We start from the raw sequence: 20,129 nt of genomic DNA, 5'->3' as shown, positions 1-20,129 counted from the left end.
CATATTTAAGTTACTATTTATATGTAACGTAATTCTAAACATTTTATATCATTTGTGTTCCCTGGGAATCGAACCCACAACCTTTTGCGCCTTATATATATATATATATATAATGTTAAAAAATAAATAATAAACGTGTTTAACTTGTCCTTCAAAATATTGTCCACCATGTTATATTCGACTACCGGCCCTTTAAATGACAGTTGGAAAAAGAAAATCGCATCTTTTCAAAAAGCTGACCTATTTCTTTGAAGGAAAACAACTGGGGAAGGTGAGCCAGAACCTCTGTTTTGTTAATTGTCTGTTTTTATTGATTTTATCCTTCCAATCTGATGTGCTTAACTGTAACATGTCCACCCTGTTAAGGGGAATATGAAAAAAGTAAATAGAAGTTATTATTTATAAAGGTAAAAAAAATTATTTCATAGAACTTCTGTGTTTGCATTTTTTGCTCACACTTAGAGTAATGACTGATTTTAGGTCAAAATGTCCACCCTGTTGAGTCAGAACAGACTGGACACATTGAGTGTACATAGTGAGAGTGCCAGCAATTAATGTTAAAGTTGAAGAAGTTGTGGATTTAACCTTTTATTTTATTTTTACATTTTAAATTTTACATATTCATAAATATTTTTTGCTGTTTTTAATTAGTCCCAAACCGGGTGGACATTTTTGTCCTCCTTTTCAATTTGGTTCCTAATTGCTTGAAATGATATTGTATATACCATATATTTACCAAAAACTATTTTTGAACACAAGAATTGATTTTAAAAATGTTAATGTTAATTTTTTTGTGTTGAGATGTTATATCCTATCATAGATACACAAATATCATTAAACCAACACTGATGCAGTATTTCAACCTTGCTGTTCTCAAATAGTTTTAAAAAGATTTTACAATATTTTAATGTCATTTTATCTTTTACCTTGATTAGCTAGCTGTATTCACGGTTTTTGATAAAGAGGACATGTAGTTTGTATGGATCAGCACCTGCTGGACTACCAAGTGTCTTCCAAGAGACAAATGAATCTGGACCAAATTATATCAGTAATAAAAGTCGTTTGTTAATAAAAAACAAAATTTGAGAAAAGGTTTCTGAACTATTTATTTTGCCATCTTAAACGTCAAGGTCATTTTAATAGCTCACAAAACAAGCAAACATCAGGTTTCATTTGATTTTTTTGTTTTGTTTTATGATAATTGATCGTATTGACATAAATATGGTATTCCTGTTTGTTATTGTAAATATATTCTATTTTTTCATATAAAAATCATCCATCCATCCAATCACACATCTTGAAAAGCTTGAATAATATCTGCTTTCTCTGTATTGAGAAATCAGTAAATCAGGGGACAGTTCAATTTATATAACATCATTTACTGTGTATAAAATTAAAGTTCCTTTAAAATTACTGTATTATTTTACTTCTATATCATTGGGGTCACCAGCATGCCAAACATGAAAATGATCACTTTCAACAGAACACACAATACCCACTAAACAATTCCACTATTCTATCTCCTTCCCTAAACAATGGCAAACAATGGTCTTTTTAGGCCACAGCAGAGAGTGACTGTAATAATGCTGACCGCAGCATTCATCATACATTGATGTCACTGCAATCTACTGACTTGCGAAACTGGGCTGCCTAACACACACACACACACACACCTCTAATGTCCCTTGGGAGAATGCTATGGGCTCACTGCAGTGCTCCTCTTTCTCGCTCCCCTCCTCCATCCTTACTGCACTGCTGTAATGGAGTATCGATCGGCTGCTCTTGCCGCAGTGTTTAAAGGAGGAGGTAGAGCCCACTCAAGGTCATCACCATGGCAACTTAAAAATGAGATGGACTGTCACTGGCCTGATGTCATGAAAGCAGGTCACATAAGTCAAATGTGTGTGATGTGTCAAGAAAATGATTAAAAAAAAAAAAAAAAAAAGCTGAAAATAGGCAAGAAGTCTAGTTAATGTTCTATGAGCAGTCATTAAATAAACATTAGACTTCAAATACTGCACAGAGCATTTTATTGCACTTCCCATTCACTGATAAAACAGAAGCAAGTTGTAAAATAAAAGACGATATACAAACATTTCCATAATTTGAGTACATAGATAAACTAAAAAACTTCCACTGGGAATATTGGCATCAGAAACTGGTTACACTGAAAAGCAAGAATATATTTATTTTCTTTGATGACGCATGTTGTTATGAAATCATACATCACTAGATGTCCTAACAAGACATATCTAACAACATAGGAGATAAATATAGCTTAAGACAAATGATTATGTAATGATCGGTACTCTATAAAACACACAGACTGTCAGGACAGTACATTCTTGTTGTCTGAATTTTTTTAATTTTGGATGATCTAGCTTAACATTTTGATAAATAACTATTACTTGTATTTGTCCTTTAGTGCGAGAGGATCTGAAAACCTTTGAAAGGATAGTTCATCCTGGGATTTACTCACCCTCATGTCATTTCAAACCTGTATAAACCATCTCCTGTGAAACAAAAATGTTTTTCAAAATATATTTTTTGTATTCCACAGAACAACAGTTTTGGGTCACCTATGCCTTTAAAGACAGTAGAAATTGAATGAACTGGATTTTTTGCATTTGGGTCACAGTCTATTTAGTTTGTGCTTTAAGGATGCTTTAGAAATAAATACATAACAGATGAATATGATATCCAATAGGTACCAGTAAAGGCAACTGAGGTCTTTCTACAAGCTTGATCTGTATAGGGCAATGTCAGTTTCAGTCTGCATTTCTGGCCAATCTGCGAGTAAACTGATATTTTTAATTTTAGTGCAACCAATATGTGGCAATATAAAAGATAAGGCAAGACATTGTAGGTTGACATGAGCCAAAAGCTCAAAGGTGAGAGGCTTAAACAGGTTCCATGAGCAGCTCATCAATATCAGATGACTCCAGCTCACGAAATGCAGCATGAGACCCGATAACAGCTAGTGTAGCACCTGAATAAATGATAATTAAAAAAACATTACATTTCAGAGGAACCTTTTCTGGAAAAATGACAACAATGAGTATAATGAGAGGAGGCTCACCTAGTATCCAGAACACAGCAGTTCCTGCACCTGCGATCCAGAACACAGGGAAGGAAACCCCTCCTGCTAAACCTAACTGGTGTCCCTGAGTCAACTCACGACCTGAGAGACACAGAGGAGTGCGTTTGCTCCTTAGATCACTTACATCACATCAAATATCCAGCCCTTAAACTTCAAACAAGCATTTTAAGCAAACAAATTCAATGACGCAGCCTCACATATAACCACTAAAACAACATCTCACTCTCTTACCGAAAACCACCAGCTTCTTTTCCAGCGTTTTCAAGTGAATTATATAGAAGGCACCAGCGAACACTGCCAAAGCAATTAAGAGCATTGGGGAACTGATACTGGAGGAGAAAAGGAGAGAGAATGTTTTATTCTGTTAAAACGCCTTCCAGATGGTTGCATGAATGTGGACCTTCACAGAAACTTAAACACACACACCCATTTTGTGTACATAAGAACAGAGGCTTATCAAACATTTGTATTTCTATTACAGTGAGCCTTTTGCTTAATTGGAAGAAGGGACATATTTTTTAATATCACCTCATTTGTAACATACATTCTAGATGATTATTAGCAGACAGGTCCTTACATGCAGTAGAGGATGAGTCCCAGGAAGATGAAGGTGTAGTTGCTGTGAAAGGTGTTCAGGTTCCTCATCACACGCTGGCACAGCTCTCCAAAATTGCGAGGCTTGGAGAACTTGCGCTGGTCCACAAAACTGGCCCACGGACGGATGGACTTCCTCCTGCGGTCAACCCAATCCTTAACCACATTCCCAGACAGACCTTTGGGCAGCCACAGCCTGACATCAACAACAGAAAGGAAATTAGAATTGAACGAGTTATAATAATGTTTATACATTTCACTCATTTTAAAACATGTACACTATAATAACACATCATATATGACATTATTTTTAGTGATGTGAAATTCATTATAAATGGCAAACAACAGAAATGAAAGGAAATTACTGACTGTAGAGTTATATGACTTAAAATGAAAGAATAAACACCTTACTCACCTCCCCATTACTCCAGCATCAGGAAGCGGTTCTGCCTCACTGCTGAAGGGGTCACTTGCTTTTCCATCCATTTCAGTGCGTCTAATAACATAAGAATGGAGTTAACAGGAATATATTTAGTACTGTAACTATTAAAACACCTAGTTAATTTCCAAATCAGTTCAGTGCCACTACATGTACTGTACGTATATTGTACTATATGGCACTACTATGAGAGGACACTCTGGGTAAGTGGGGATCCTTTTATAATGAAATGTCCATTGTTTTGCTCATTCAAAATATTTTCATCTTATTTGCATTACTGTAGTCATTCCACTGTTACATGATCATAGTACACAGAGGAGAAGAGGGTAAGAGCTATGGGAAACTTTAAAAGTGGGAAACGTTGGTATAAGAAGGTCTCTTGAGAACAGAATGAACAAAGACTTTATCAACTCCCCAGTTAAACCACGGTCTAAACTTTTCTCTTCAATTTTTTATAAAACAATGAAAAAAAAACTAATTAAATAAACATAATGGCTTTCATTTTTCTAGCTAGTTCGTTTAGAAAACTTTCCATCTACTGTTCCGCAAGTTATAAATGTCTTAAACAACATTATGTGCGCTAATGGAAAATCGAAGTCACTTCTTATGGGTCGGTACAGCATCCACAACGACAAAGAATGCGGAAGAACAAGTTTGTAAAGCTGCTGAATTACGTCAAGATGTGTCCAAAACATATTAAGTTATAAAATAAGTCCATCTAACAACGCGACTTTTTTGACGGGTTGATATAAAAACACACCCTAAAGTTTGTTTATCAAATCTGTTACGGAAACTATTCGCTCTTTCTTAAAAAACTTTTTTTTTTCACCAACAACTATGAAAATCAGCTAAGTTATAAGTGAACATTGAGGAGCGACTGTAAATTTAGATACTGCGGAAAAAAACGTCAAATTGAGAGGAAAATAAACCCTAAAGCAAAGCTCTTACTCACAGTACTTTCTGTAGTTGTGTTGAATGTGTTCAGAGCACTGATCTATATATAACTATTCTATATTATAGATCAGTGGTGTTGGTGTGTGCGGCGGAAATGACGTGGTTAGCCAGCCCAGCAGGAGCCGTGACGATCTTCTATCGCCTCCTAGTGACATGGACCAAACCATCACATGCAAACAGATATTAATCAAAAACCCTTGTATTAATTCACACGTATTTTTAATATGATGGAATATATGCTACGATTACGAATTATAATAAATTATTATTTTATCTTAAAGTCATAACGACAATTTGCAGGCCAGCTAGGGGTGAAGACCCAGCATATAATGGGCCTTAAATAGAGATGTTGTTGTTGTTGTTTTATTTTAGGTCTGTGGATAGAAGTGGACATTTTGTTCTAACAACATAAATTATGCACGACCATACATCATTTTACTTATTACTAACGTGCATGTTTCGTGGACTACAACTAACGTGAGCACAAAGATGCTTTAAAAATTGTAGAACGGTAACGTTAGTTCTTATAAAGTAACTTGTTTTCAGCCTACGGTAAATACGTCTACTCTCTTTTGTGTGTTTTATTTCCCTTCTCAATATGGCGACATTTCGCGGACGATATCTCATAAACGTGACGTGACTGTTTTGTCGCCATGGAGCATCAATCTACAAATCATCTGAGAGTGAATGTCCTTTAGAAACACGTATGTCGATCTGCGATTGTTAGGGGCTCGGACAACAAAACGAGCTCGCGCTCCAACGGTGTTTTTCCATTTGAGTTCTGTGGGTGTTACGAAGGGTTAGAACAAGAGTGTAAACACAATCCAGATAAAGAGTTTATACAGGTAAGATACTTGTTTAACCTCGGTTATTGACGTAAAATATGAATGTTTTATTTATACAGCAAATATCAAAAGAAATCAAATCAAACCTTGTTGTTTTAAAAGAACACAATTCCTTGTCCGGGCGCTAATAACAAACATGTTGATAACAAATGGACTCTTGTGCAGTGTGTAGTATGTAACATGGTTCTATTAGGAATTTATTTATTTATTTATTTATTTATTTTTATTCATCGAGAGGTTTTGCTGCAGTGTGATGTCAGGTTAGCTCATAGAAACATCTAGACGCGTATAGAGGCGGAAGTCCGCTGCAGGAATGTTAACTGACGCCGCAAACATGAACATTCGGACGTAGTCTCAACCTTCAACCACATCGTTCGTTCCCATAACTGAACGGTGTTATACAATTAAACAGAAATTCATGTCATTGACTCTTTTTCTTTTATCACCTCGGCTCTGTTCCCTCAGCTCGAACGTGACGTTATATAAAGAGCTCACGTGACCCTGCGCGAGAGGAACGTTTGACGGAACAGCTGACAGAGGGATTGACTGAGGCCAGGTCACCACAGAAACGCTTTTCGGATCAAAATAACTACGCTGTTTCCACTACGACAGTGTAAATATCTTTCTATGTTGTTTTTGTACCACTTGGAGACACAAAAATGGATTTCAATGTTTTAATAGAAGTTTATTTTAACCCACAATCAATCCTGATAGTTAGCTCGTAGGCTAACCTACAGAGAATGTACCGTGTACTTAGTATTTTTGACAGCAAAGATTGTCTGAATGTCTCGCATTTAACATTTATGCTTGTTTTTCTTTACCAGACCCATGGCTTCAGCAAAATGCTCGAGATATTCCTTGTACTGGGAGGAGACTGAGTGCCTGAGCTACTATGAGATGCTGTCCCTCCATGAGATCTTTGAAATCGTGGGCTCCCAACTCACAGAGACTGATGTTGAGGTTTTGTCCTTTCTTCTCGATGAAGCTTATCCTGGAAAACATCCACTTGATCCAGAGGGATGGACTGATGAGTTGCCTCCAGGTCCTGATGGGTCTTCGCGAGGTAATTCTCCATGTCCTCGCCTTCTGAAAACATGGCGAAGCATACAGCGGCAGAATGAGCCGTGCCTCAGACCCAAGAGTGGTGTTGAACTGCTGTTGGAATTGGAGAGGCGAGGATACTTGAGCGAAGCAAACCTCAAACCTTTATTACAGTTGTTGCGAATTCTGACACGACATGATGTCCTGCCTTTTGTTTCACAAAAGAAGAGAAGAACAGGTAAGTATCAAAAAACAGTGAATAGTAATCAAAACCAATAATTTTTTTACATACTAATGTGTCACCTGTACTGTTAGTGTCTCCAGAGCGAGAGAAGGTAGAATACCAAGTGGTGGATACCAGCAGGGACACACAATTAAGCTCAATCACAGATATACCATCCTTGGGAAACAGACTAGATCACCAGTGGAGAGCAGGTGAGAAAAGATGGCGCTTAAATCTCACCACATCAATTTATAAATGTATTTTTTCTGCTCTTGTTTGTTAAAATTTTTGTCTCTATATTTTTCAGCCTTTATTGGAAATATATTATATAAAATATGAGTAAATAGAATTACTGTTGCACTAAACTGAATTTATTTTTATGCTAAAAGATTAGAATAATATGATAACAAAAACTAGTATCAGACATAAAGGACTGTTCTTGTACATCTAATATAACTAGAAGTGGAAGACACCGGAAGCCTAGGAGTTTAAAGTTACCAATGACTGCACCCAGTTTAACATTAAAGGTCCCCAGAAATGCCTTGAAACCATAGACGTTAAAAAAAAAAATTGGAATACGCACCTTCATTCACTTCCATTGAAGCAAAATGAAGCCATTGTCTCAATAGGGCGTTGCTATATTGCGCTGACTTGGGACCAGTCTGAGCAGTAAAGAGCGACGTGGAGCCACATGCACATAAACACATGCCCCTGACCCTTTTTTAAATTGGCCTGAATGGTCCAATTTTTGTCTGCTGATTTTTTCATATTAGAGGCTTTTGTTAAAATAAGGTAAATACAACTCCAGTCTTTAACTGAAGATGCAGAAAAAGTTCGTTGGCACCTCCATTCGCTCAGAGAAGCTCTAAGTCTCAGCTGTCAAAATATTTTAAGTGAAATTGAATTATTTAGTTTGTCTCATGTCCCATTAGATTACATGGAGAGGGTGGGGTTTATGACCTATACAGGGACCAGCCACCTGGGGCGATCTAAATGTAATGACTACAGTTTTTAGGACTAGTGCGGCACACTTGCTTAATACACACAGCATTATTCTATGTGGTGACATAATTTCAACTGAAATAGGGAGACAGGGCGGGGCATGTCAAGCAGCCCCACGCCCCTTTTAAAACATCCAAGAGTGTTTTGTTTATATCTTTTGGCGCAAGAGCCATTGAGCTCAGTAAATCCGCATTTGACATCCACAGTCTAATAAATTACCCCTTTATGTTAGATACAATATGAAACTCATAGTAAAACACAATAGTGATCATAATCATGCTGAAGTGTTCAATAAATGCCGCCTAGTGCATATGATTCGCTCTGTGCGATCACATCTCTGGATGGGACCCAAAGTCTGGCGCAGACTGTGTGCACTGCCACGGTTTGTGTGACACAGCACAAAAGCAGACCTCAATCGAAAGCATATTACCACTGTCTGAATGTTCCCTATCACCTACATTGTGCTCTACACGCCATTCACTGTACAGGAAATACTACACTGTGAGGCATCTGTTTATAGTGTAGGGGGCAGGCGCTTCAGATTCTAGAGAGCATTTGATTGGTCAGATTATTTAATGAGAAGCTGAAGTACGATGTGATGTCAAAAAAAAAAGTTGATCCCTTTTGGCGAAAGTGAGGAACTGCAAGCTTTGAATGCTTCTATCTTCTAAATGCGAATTTGTCACTGTTTCGGAGCACACTGGCTTATAGATGACCTTAAGACTAACGTATTGATACTAACACCCAAAAAACCTTTCATTCTGATTTAATGGGGACTTTATATGTGTATAATATAATATATGATATAGTATATTTAGTTTAAAATATTTTCCACCCTCCTTTTCCACCAAAAAAAAACAAAAAAACATTTAAAGGATATTTTATCACTTTACTTTATGCACTCCAGTCTAACAATGCATAGTAGCAGCTGTATATTTTTTATAATTCATAAATCTATGAAAATATTTTATATTACTAATGACACAAAGAGTTTAAACTCATTAAAATAAATAAATTGAATTTAAGTTGCCTTTTTTACTGCTAACATTGTAGTCTTGATTAAACTAGTTGCAAAGGTAGCCAAATGGCCCAGTTTGTAGGACATAAAGCATATTAAAATGATACACTTTGTTGCTTAATTGTATATATGTGGAGTCTTAATGAGTAAATGGTGAATATTCAAAAACATTGCCAAATATTTCATCCCTGGTTGTTGTGTATTAATGTATGTTTTCTTTGTTAGGGACTGGCTCTTCCATGACAACAACCACCCCTGTCCGACGGAAGCGAGGTAGAGGTCACCACTGGGGCAGAAAGTCTAGGGGCAAGCCTGAAATTCAGCCTCAGCCAACACCCAACAAAGTGACCTGCGGTAAGATCACTTTTTATCCTCATTGTTACACTTCTTCTTTTGTTTAGTCTCTCTTTCTAGCATTTTTTTTAAATGTATAAATCTTTGCCTTTCCATTTCACTTTCCTTTTGTTTGATTTTATCTATAAAACGCTTCACAGTGTACCTTAGCGCTCCATTTTTTGATAGTTTATAAATAACCAGTCACCCATTGATTAGTGCTTGAACTTCTAATGCTGTCAGAATGAAAGTGAAACTGTCACAAAAGAGGTCCATGTTAAACGTGTGTCATCATTCATCCCTTTGTGAATTCCCTGCACTCTGCAGTATTATCACTCTGAGTTTCATTCTGACTGGACTCAAAGGCTGCTCACACCAAAGCCTCTTTGTGCTTTTGCTAGATGGGAGCTGTCCTGCCATCAGGGCATTGCTAAAATCTCTTCAGAAGAGAGCACATGAGACACACTGAGTGGCAATAATGGCACAGTAGGTAAGGAAATACCAAGATAAAAACTGCTTTCTCAAATTTCGCCAAAACTGTTTGTCTAGAAAGAAGTGGTTTGTGCAGTATTTTTTTTTTCTGGAAGGACTTTTTTTTTTTTGGGACATTCAGAACTCAAAATAACAAGAGCCATAATTTATCTTACACTTCAATTTGTGGTATAGCATAAAAAACCCACCTCATTTTCCTGCAAAATACTCTTGTGGGCGCTGAATGTCTTATAATAATGTTTAAATAATACAGATACACGTCAAATAATTTCTTGGATTTAATCACTATAATAGGTCTTTGTTTTTCTTGTAACAGTGCAGATACATCTATTGTAATCATTTAAGCTGCCTGGTCTTGCTCACTGTCTTAACTCTTTTCATCTTTGGGTTCACAGTATATCTTTTGGTGTGCCTAAATAATATATATATATATATATATATATATATATATATATATATATATATATATATATATATTAGGGGTGTAACGGTACGCAAAAATCACGGTTCGGTACGTACCTCGGTTTTAAAGTCACGGTTCGGTTCATTTTCGGTACAGTAAGGGAAAGAAATGCAAACATTAAACTGCAGGTTGTTTATTACTATAAACTTTTTTTAACAATTTGTTTACACTTTTTTTAAAAATACTTTTTAATAAAATATATATAAAATAAAAAAAAGAATAAGAAATAAAATACTGCTGAAAAGTTCTCCACTAAATAAAATACTCTGTCTCAAACCAATATCATATAATAAAATATAATGAAAAATATAAATAACTATGATTACAGTGCAGCATTACCAATCCCAGCTTGTAGGCCTGCTCATATTTAAAAAATATATATAACTTTTCCAAAGTGTAAAGTGTAGCATCAACAGTTTCAGTTTTTAGATCTGCTCAGATTTCGTTATTGCGTTGGACCGATCGGAATTAAGAGCAAAGGTCTGTTTAAATGCCGACGGGAGCTGCGTTTGAATTACAATCGTTTTTTTCCTAGTTGTAGAGATGTTCACACTCGCGTGATGCCTTTTGAAAACCTTAGGCCGGTGACACACTGGCATATTGCACCTGTCAAACATAGTCTATTTTATCGTCAATTCTGTTGACTGTGTCCTTTATCAGTAGGCTTTATATTTATGCTCAACATGAAGTATAGATATTGTTGTCGTGAAGACAAGATCCTGGTCTGTCGGCGGTCTCCCTCTATGTCATATTACAGTAGCAGCAGCGCACAAGCGCCGCATCAGGCACGATTCTGGTGTGTAAAGACACAGAAAAAGCGAAGCAGCCGTCACGCAACTGACACACAGCAGAAACGCTACACTCACGCCACGCAGCCAGTGTGTCACCGGCCTTAGAATCAGCTGCAGGGCGGGATTTGCGCTGAACGCGGAGACTTCCGCCACTTAATATTTTCGTTTGGAAACACGAAAATGTACCTATCATTCCGCACACAAAATATTGCATTCGGTCATTCGGTACACACGTGCCCCGTACCGAAAGCCCTGTACCGAAATGGTCCTGTACGAATACACGTACCGTTACAACCCTAATATATATATATATAAATAGATAGATAGATAAAACTGATTTTCACCATCAAATGTGTTTTTATAATGTGTGGATTCTTCAAAATATCGGTCTTATGCATGAGCCACACATTAAACTTCACTTTTAAAAACATAAATCAAAATCAGGGAACTCTGTGTGCCGAGATGGATGAAATTCAGAAGATAATTTAATGTTATTTTAACAGGATAAACATATTAACATGGAGAAGTTGTTGTTGCACTCCTTAAAAACACTCAAGTATCTGCATCCAGCCTTATTCATGTGCCATTTTGTTTTCAAACGTGTGTGAGTCAGACTCTTGACATGCTCTTTGTTCACCTCGGATGCTCGCCACTAGTCAGTTGTACTCTTCTGTTACAAATAGGGTTGGGAATGGAAAGTCAATTTAAATTCCAGAATTCTATACTGAAGGCCAGGAATTGAGTACTTGTAGTAGAATAACGATTTCAGTTCTACCTATCAGTTCCTGTGTGCACATCCTTTTTTTTTAGGTGGTGAAAAAGGACTATTAAAAATCTTTGTCATTCAAAAACACTGATTCATCCAGTAATGAAACAAGTAGATCGAGTCACTGAATCATTCAATTCAATTCCATGAGATTTTGTTTAGTTGTCAAATATTTTTCTTCAGAATTGTGAGAGAACTACAACCTCCATTTAAAAAAAATAAATACGTTTTAAATCCATTGTAGCTCTATTTTGGACACAAACAGCTAATTATTGAGTCCAGTTTTTATGTAGTTGGCTTTTTGCTCATGGTGTTCAGTAGCAATGAAATGTTTTGCAAAAAGAGACTGAATAAATGTTTGATATCTGAACATTTGACTTCAGTTTAACCACACTGGAAACGAAACTGGGAATCGATAAGAATTGGAATTGGAATTGATAATTTTCAAACAAAACCCAACCCTATTACAAACGCTTATTGACCTGCCTGTACAAATACTGCATGGCTTTGGTTCCTCATTATGTGCACTGTGGGGCTCTTAAAACCTCATTTGAAGCTGCTTATTTCTTTGCATATTCATGTCAGCTGCTTAAAGCATTTAGCTTTTGTAAAAGGCTAATCAGGAATTTAGAAAATCTTTTTTAATCATAGTCTTATGTACTTACTAAAGTGTGCCAGTAACAGCTGATTTAGTCAATTAAAAAGGGTAATTTGGTGCAGCCCAGTAGTGCTAAATAGTTAATATATTCCTTCTCACTCAATAACATTGTAAAGCTAAGATTTGTTACAGATTTAAAGTTGTGAGCATTTCTGTTTGCGTTCTGCTTTAGACTTGCCTCAATTCCCCTGCTTCCTTCATGGTTCGATTTCTATAGAGGAAAGTACACTCACATTCTTTGTTTTTATCTCGGTCACATTTTTCATCTACTTCTCTATCCCTGTTTCTGTTCCTTTTCATTTTCCTTTGGATAAGCAGTTTTCAGTGTGATTAACTCCTGTGGTGTGTCTGAATGAAATTTCTGTGAAGAGATTATTGAATATTGGGCCACTGAGACTGAGCTGCATCAGCCTGTGTTTCCTGGTGTCTCATGCCCAGTAAAACACTCATTATTGTCACTCCACTTATTTAAAGCATCGATCCTCTCTCTTCTGTATCTGAGCTTTGATGCAGCCAAGGCTAGTCTACTGTCTGCATTGACCTTTTGTTTAGTGTGATGAGAACCCTTTGTGCCCTAACTTACTTCACCTGTCCCTTAAACACTAGGTTACACTGCACTGTGAGCTTTTTTTCTTTTACCTATAAAATGTGCGTAAATCAAACTTCAATCTTGTATCTAGTTTTGTAGAATGCATTCTATTCACTACGAGATCCTCCCTGTTGTTCAGATTCTGCCATACAACTTCCAACATTACAGTCCTTCTGTGCCATGATTGACCTATGAACTTTCACCTTTGTTTTACACCTGAACTAGCTGTACATGCTGTTTGCTGTGTTGACTCCACATTTGATCTTGGCAGGTTGACTCAAGATTGAGTAGAAAAAGCAGGAGAATGGATAGAGTGAAAGAGAGAGCTCACAACAAAAACAAGTGTGTGCTGTCCGCTCTGTACGATCACACACAGTCAAGACTTGTGTGTGCTTTAACTCACGTGCCTGGTCCATGTCCTAAGGTAAAGAACCCCCTTCCTAACTCGCATAGGACGAGGGGCAAATCTAATTTCAGTTTTCAGTTGTTGCTGTCCACTTCCCAATGACATGTGCTATGAATTATGAACTTAATTTGGGAACAAATAGGAACAAAATCCTCTCTGGAGGGGTTGTTGGCCTCAGTGTTTCACAGAACTGACTCATTAAATACCATTGGGTATGTCTTATTAATTCGCCTGTAATGCAACATTTCATTACACGACTCAAATTCAGCGCAATCTATGTTCAAAAACTAAACATTCTACAGTCGTTGACCAAACTCCGCCCTAAAGCTCAGTTTTGCAATGACTTGAAAAATCATCCTCCGTGAACCTTTGCTGGAGCAGTTCTGAGGAAAATGACCCAACAGTTCTTGTTTAGACCCATCATAATGTTTTGTATTTGTGTTTAGGCTTTCAGTATTGGAACGTTACCTTAGATACCTTAATTTATTCATTCAAATTCTGCCATTGTTTTGATTTTTGTAGAATAAAAGTAGACACTGGTTGTGAACTTAGTAAAATAGTAGTCTTAGCTCATTCTTGACCAAAGACAATCTTAAACCTGCAGCCTCCATAGGAATGAACTAGAAAATGTTGCTTTTACACACAGACAGAAGATTGTGCATATGAACTTTGCCTTGCTTGACCAAAAAAATAAGACACAGCAAAACTGTTGCAGCAACATTCATCCAAAACTGCTTGTTTCTCTCTCTCTGTCTTCCTCTCCTTTCTCTATGTCCACAGTTGAAAAACATACTGACTCAAGTGTCAGGAACAAAAACAAGTTGGCCATCCTCACATACTAAGAGAGGGAGAGAATGAAAGGGGAAAAAAACGATCAAAAGATATATGGGTGCAGTCGGTCAGCTTTTATGTCCACATTTCTCTCCCTCCATCTTGGTTTGTTGTTCAGCAGGAAAGAGGGATCGAAATAAGTGTGGAAGCTCTTCGCATGGAGCAACACCCCATAAAATGACGCACAACATTTTTATTTGATTTTTAGAAAAATACTGTTTGTTTGTAAGAAGAAATCTTCAACAACATATAATATCTGAATATTTGTGAATACATGTTCTTTTTCTGAAATGCTCTGGGATGCACAAAATGCACAATAAACGTAATGCTTACAAGGGGGAGGGGGCATTCAATATATTGACAGAACCTTCACTGTGCCACTTATTATAGGTACCTTCTGTCTACTGAAACTGGAATGTCCTGTATTCGTTTATGTGAGGAGCTCTGATAATGTGTGTTTAATTGAACTAAAAAAGTGCTCTGTAAATGTGTGCTGTGTTTAAAAGAACGTTAAATAACTCTTGTGTTTCGAGTCTCCTTTCCGACCTGCATTACAAATTATATTTGGGAGACCACCATTATAGCCACAATGTCAGTCTTAATTGAAATCCTTGTTTTGGCTGGTTTCCTTGTCAAGTGTTACGTTTATTCTTCATCAGAAATGGATAATCTTAAAACAGTGTTTTAGTCAAGACCATTGTGTGAAAGATTTGTTTTTCAATTATATGAATCAAACTTTCAGTACAAAAATCCTTATAGGCATGGTGAAAGATGCCATACATTGCCAAATAATTTGCAGCAATGTTCTATACATGCATACAGTTACACTGTCTAACACATCAATCCTGGGCCATATGTCTCGCATTTGAACAATCTTGTAATTACAGTTCCATTCAAAAATTTAAGGGGTTAAAAATGGTCTCAAACTTTTTCTATATCAATAGATTTTAAAATGTAGTTTATTCCTGGAATGCCCTTTATTTTAAAGTGTCCTTTTCACCATATAAATATACATATAAATACTAAGTAATATTAATTAACTACATTGTACTTACTATATGGTTAGGCTTTGGATTAGGGTTTCTTGCATGTAATTAATTTATTGTTATTATAATAGTAAATACATGTAATATGTAACAAGGACACTTTAAATATTATGTTATCTATTCCTATTCCTGTGATGGCAAAGCTAATTTTCAACAGCCATGTTTCCAGTCTTCAGTGTTAAGTTATTACTTTCTTTAATATGCCGATTTTGGTGCTCCAGAAACATTTCTATTTATTCATGTTGAAACCATTTTTGCTGCTTAATAGTCTGTATTTCTCACTTTTGATCAATTTAATGAGTCCGTGCTAAATAAAAGTATTTTTTCTTATTTACTGACCCCAAATCTTTGAACAATAGTGTACCTGTAATTATATTTAATTATCATTATTTACTAGCTAAGTCCTATACTTTATACCTGATTGATTATAGAATGAAGGGCAAGTGTCCAGCATGTATTTAACCTGTCACTTTAGGAATATAACTGGGACAAAATAAAAATTCCTGAAGTGCTGCGGTTCACTAGCAATCCATAAATACAGTACATTCAACATTTAAACAATGTTTTCTTTTCACTAATGAATAAGGGTCACTCAATCGCTTACGTTAATGGTTAGTTTTCATATTCACTGTTGCTTTGTAAACGTCCCAACATGCAAAAAGGTGGAGTTTTCATTGGATCGTTGGTTGTAGAAAGGTTGGATTTGTGTTGCAGCAATGTTCTGAAGATTGATGGGTCCACTTCCTCCTCTGACCTCTGAACTAATGACATGAAAGGAAATGACATCACTGCGAAGCTCTGGTTCAGTATGTATACTCCAATCGTATTTTGCCATCTTTGTTCCCTGTGCTGTTGCATGACATCAGTTCTACCTCCACTGTTTGGTAAAGCCAACCTGCATTAATCTGCGTTAATAACGACCCCTACAGAATTTGGATCTACATATCAAACCATAAATATCACCAGATCTGTCGCCTGAAACTCAAATGCAAGCCCATCTCTGGATTTTGCTCGAGGTGCTTTCAATCCACCTGAACTTTCCGAGCGGCCTCAGATCATGTGCTTTAAAACTCTCTCGTCTTCGTGATACAAGTGCAATGTTCAGTAAACATTGTTTCCAAGTCCTGTGTGCCTGCAAATAATTTGAAAGCCACCTCATGATGAATTTGTGCAAAACCTAAATCAGCCTACTGGTTTCACTTGCAGCCTTACTGACTACAAGTGAAAAATCAGGGTCAGTCGACTCCAAAAATCTCGACCTCCAACAATTCTGAGGATGTTGACCTCAGTTATCCAGTAGATCTCAGAGCTGATGCCGTACCAGAAAAAGTTTGACTTTTGTGTCTTCTGGTTTAATACATTTTGTCCGTATATAACCAATCAAAATTTAAACTGGGCAGGAACTTATTTTTAGGCAAATGTATATGAATCAGTGCTAATTTTTAGTTATTTTTCAACCAAATTTTGGATATAAACAAATAAACTGAATGTCAAGTCTCACTATCACTGTACTTTTTCCCCTCCATTTGAACCCCCACTGATTTGTGTCATTTCTTATGTTCTTCTCCTTCCCCCTGCTACTGTTTTTCTTCTTTCTCTCCATCCTTGCTGCAAACAAACCTTCGCACACTGAATCTTCTCAAATCCATTTCCATCCCCTCATGATTTTCTTTGCCCCTTTGCATGCCACCCTTCATCCTTCATCCCACCCTCCTCTCTTCTCTGTCTCCAACACTCTTCCGCTCTCAGATGTCCGGCTACGTGTACGTGCAGAGTATTCGGAGCATGAGTCGGCCCTTCGTGGAGGAGTTTCTTCAGACAAGCAGCAGCCGTTGGAGAGGCAGTTTGAACTGTTCAGCCGAGCGAGTGCACTGCTCCGTACCCGGGATCTGGGCTGTATTGTTTGTGATATCAAGTTCTCGGAACTTGCCAACCTGGATGCCTTCTGGGCAGACTATCTGAGCGGGGCGCTGCTCGAGGCACTGAAAGGAGTCTTCATCACAGACTCTTTGAAAAGGGCAGCGGGGCAGGAGGGGGTCCGGCTGCTTGTCAGTGTGGATCAAGATGACTACGAGGAGGGCAGGAAGCTGTTGCTCAGAAGCCAGACACCTAATGGGACAAACTGGGGAGCACAAAGTTTGTAAGTACTTTATGCATTTGAATTTGTGGGGGGTTTTGTGGTCTGAATGTAGAATTTTATACAGGCATTACTCTCTCTCTTGCCTCTATATTAGCATGTAACCACCAGGGGGCAGTAGAAAACAATTGTCTTTTCCCCTTTTATACAACATGGAAAAGTGTTATTTTAATATTTATATACAGTTAGTATAGTCTTTAATAATATTTTGAATTTTCTTCTTTTTTTATTTTACTGCATTTAGGTTCCAGTTTATGTACTGATTTAAATTTTTAATATTTGTTTAGCTTTTGTTTTTTATATTTCAATATTTATTAATTTGTATTTTTTACTTCAGCTTAACCTCACTTTCACTTGCCAAGGCTATATTTCTGCTATTTATTTATTTGAGCTTTATGTGAATTAACCAAAAAGATTTCATAGTTTTAACAAAAACCACACTGGGGAGAACCTTATTAACAAAGAAAACGTGTTTCCAAAATTAAATAATGATATTATTAAAAATGATTTTTTTTTTATGCTGTCATTGTACTAAAGCCAAAATATGTATTTTTAAAATATTATCTAGAAAATCTTTGCTTAGTGTTAACTTTACAATTTTTTTATTTTTATTAATTTTATTTGGAAAGTCCTTTTCACAATAAATATCATTCAAAATCAGTTATAACGAGAACAGGAACATACATAAAGATCATCAATATTATATAATATTAAAATCACTTTCTGTAAATGTTCAAATATCTTCTATTAGTATCATCTTTAGTTAATTGTAGTTACATTTATTAGTTACATTAGCTTTAATAGCCTAAATAAAATTCCCTGATTCTCAGATGCCAGTTTAAATCTTGATATTAAATTATATTTTGTTTCCATCACAGGCCCTGAGAAATGTCAGTTTCACGTGGGACCTTCAACTATGATGGATGAAGAAAATTGTGTTTTGCCTTTTTATTTCATTGCCCATTGAGTGTTGGTGACCCTGGGAAGGAGAGCCTGTTGGAAGAGTCTAGATTAAACCGGACAGCTGTTTTTTGGACACTGACTGTTTCTGAAGGAGAAAGGATTGAGTGTTCAGAGGTTAGGTTCAAATATAGGGCTGTCTTTCTCTCTCCCTCTGCTGCAGGTCAGTTTAAACATGGACAAATGCACACCCATAGAACACAAAAGATGGAGATTCTGCATCTGTACCACTCTGGTCTGGTCTGACACAGGTGGTATGTGGATAGAAGTTTTTTCCAAATGTGATGTATGAATTTAAAATAACCTCTTTGATAAAAGATAGGAATGATGGGAATACACAACAAATATGTAACCCGAAAAAATATACGAATCGGAGAATGATTAATAAACATTCAAATGTATAGTTAACAAAAAGATTGTCAGGATTTTTATTTTTATTAAATCTCCTGTTTGAAAAAGTTTTGAAAGATTGAATGGTAACTTAATTGTTTAAGAGTTTGGGCTGCTAACAATGCTTCAGATGACCAAATGTACACTTCCACCATAGGACCATTTAATTTGTTGTGTAATTTAACTGCTCCAGAGTGCTTTGTTGTACTGCTTATAACAGTCGACTTGGATAACTTTGGAAATCCTTCATACAGTACCTGATTGGAACAAATCTATCAAAGTTGCCAAATTTAAAGCTGTATTGAGGATGGGGAAATACCACAAGATGAAACTGAGATTAACTCTGCTTTTTTTACAACAAGGATTTTCTACTGCTGTGAGATCACATGTGTCCCAACATCTGTTATTTGTCTCAGAAACAAGGTCATGGATTATCAAGGTAAACTGATGATAGAAAAATGATTATTAATTATAATTAGAAGACCCATGATTTGACACCAGCCTTGACACAACTGGATTATCCTCTAGTCATGTTTCTGGACTAAAGTGTTCTTATGAAGAAAGAATTTGTTGACCCTTTTGTTACATTTGTACTCTTATGACAAAAATGCAAAGAAGATAAAAGTTCAGTAGTATTTAGTGGTAATTGAGTTTGGAACAGTCCAGTCATGTCACTCATGTAAGTGATTTGGGAGTGGAACGTTGAACGCTTTTGTGTTTTCATGTTTTTGTTTAAAATGATATCACTTAATATTGTTTTGGAGTATGTACATTTATGTAACTGTATAATTCTTAATAAAGTCCTGTCAGAAAATAATTGTCTTTCTGATACTGTGTGCTAAAATACATTTAATTTGTTTTTTAAATATTTTTGGGAAATGTTGCAGTCAAATCCTGTAAGTGGATTCCTGTAAGTATTGCTGTTTTTTTCAGTTAACTAATGACAGTTTAAATAACATTAAATAGAACTGAGGTGTGTGTCTATTGACTGATATTCTTAAATGAGAAAATGCATTAAATGCACTGTAAATGTAACTATTATTTTCATATA

General features: G+C 36.3%; 2 protein-coding genes and 1 long non-coding RNA gene across 4 annotated transcripts; 2 read left to right on the top strand and 1 right to left on the bottom strand.

The window, feature by feature from the left end:
• Nucleotides 1-1,964: 1,964 nt before the first annotated feature.
• LOC132158312 (prenylated Rab acceptor protein 1-like) lies at nt 1,965-5,109 on the bottom strand. Its single transcript, XM_059567673.1, has 6 exons — nt 5,086-5,109; nt 4,110-4,190; nt 3,678-3,890; nt 3,332-3,429; nt 3,080-3,181; nt 1,965-2,989 (listed from the first exon to the last, which is right to left on the bottom strand). The coding sequence occupies exons 2-6, from the start codon at nt 4,178-4,180 to the stop codon at nt 2,901-2,903; spliced, it is 573 nt and encodes a 190-aa protein (XP_059423656.1). The 5' UTR covers nt 4,181-4,190; nt 5,086-5,109; the 3' UTR covers nt 1,965-2,900.
• Nucleotides 5,110-5,766: 657 nt separating this feature from the next.
• On the top strand, nt 5,767-19,895 carry LOC132158302 (DNA-binding death effector domain-containing protein 2-like). 2 transcript variants are annotated; one of them, XM_059567659.1, is made up of 7 exons: nt 5,774-5,932; nt 6,398-6,545; nt 6,757-7,211; nt 7,289-7,408; nt 9,442-9,570; nt 17,341-17,731; nt 18,607-19,895. In XM_059567659.1, exons 3-7 carry the CDS (start codon nt 6,761-6,763, stop codon nt 18,611-18,613), a joined length of 1,098 nt encoding a protein of 365 aa, XP_059423642.1. In that variant the 5' UTR covers nt 5,774-5,932; nt 6,398-6,545; nt 6,757-6,760; the 3' UTR covers nt 18,614-19,895. The 2 variants fall into 2 exon arrangements, with proteins under 2 accessions (XP_059423643.1, XP_059423642.1); XM_059567660.1 differs by lacking the exon at nt 6,398-6,545 and having other exon boundaries at nt 5,767-5,932.
• LOC132158303 (uncharacterized) lies at nt 9,577-14,574 on the top strand. The gene is made up of 2 exons (XR_009437680.1): nt 9,577-10,039; nt 13,580-14,574. It is a non-coding gene; the product is annotated as an uncharacterized LOC132158303 (long non-coding RNA).
• Nucleotides 19,896-20,129: the final 234 nt, after the last annotated feature.

This window comes from Carassius carassius, chromosome 15 (assembly GCF_963082965.1).
Source record: "Carassius carassius chromosome 15, fCarCar2.1, whole genome shotgun sequence".
NCBI classification, from domain to species: Eukaryota; Metazoa; Chordata; class Actinopteri; order Cypriniformes; family Cyprinidae; genus Carassius; species Carassius carassius.
This window is presented reverse-complemented; position numbering and strand designations above follow the sequence as displayed.

What these genes read in the sequence shown, in the direction of transcription:
- LOC132158302 (XM_059567660.1), top strand. Translation starts at nt 6,761, where the DNA reads ATGGCTTCAGCAAAATGCTCGAGATATTCCTTGTACTGGGAGGAGACT. An exon ending in AGATCACCAGTGGAGAGCAG is followed by an intron (nt 7,409 to 9,441) that starts GTGAGAAAAGAT and finishes TTTCTTTGTTAG; the next exon opens with GGACTGGCTCTTCCATGACA. An exon ending in ACCCAACAAAGTGACCTGCG is followed by an intron (nt 9,571 to 17,340) that starts GTAAGATCACTT and finishes TTCCGCTCTCAG; the next exon opens with ATGTCCGGCTACGTGTACGT.
- LOC132158312 (XM_059567673.1), bottom strand. Translation starts at nt 4,180, where the DNA reads ATGGATGGAAAAGCAAGTGACCCCTTCAGCAGTGAGGCAGAACCGCTT. An exon ending in GGACTCATCCTCTACTGCAT is followed by an intron (nt 3,430 to 3,677) that starts GTAAGGACCTGT and finishes TTTCTCCTCCAG; the next exon opens with TATCAGTTCCCCAATGCTCT. An exon ending in TGCTGTGTTCTGGATACTAG is followed by an intron (nt 2,990 to 3,079) that starts GTGAGCCTCCTC and finishes TCATTTATTCAG; the next exon opens with GTGCTACACTAGCTGTTATC.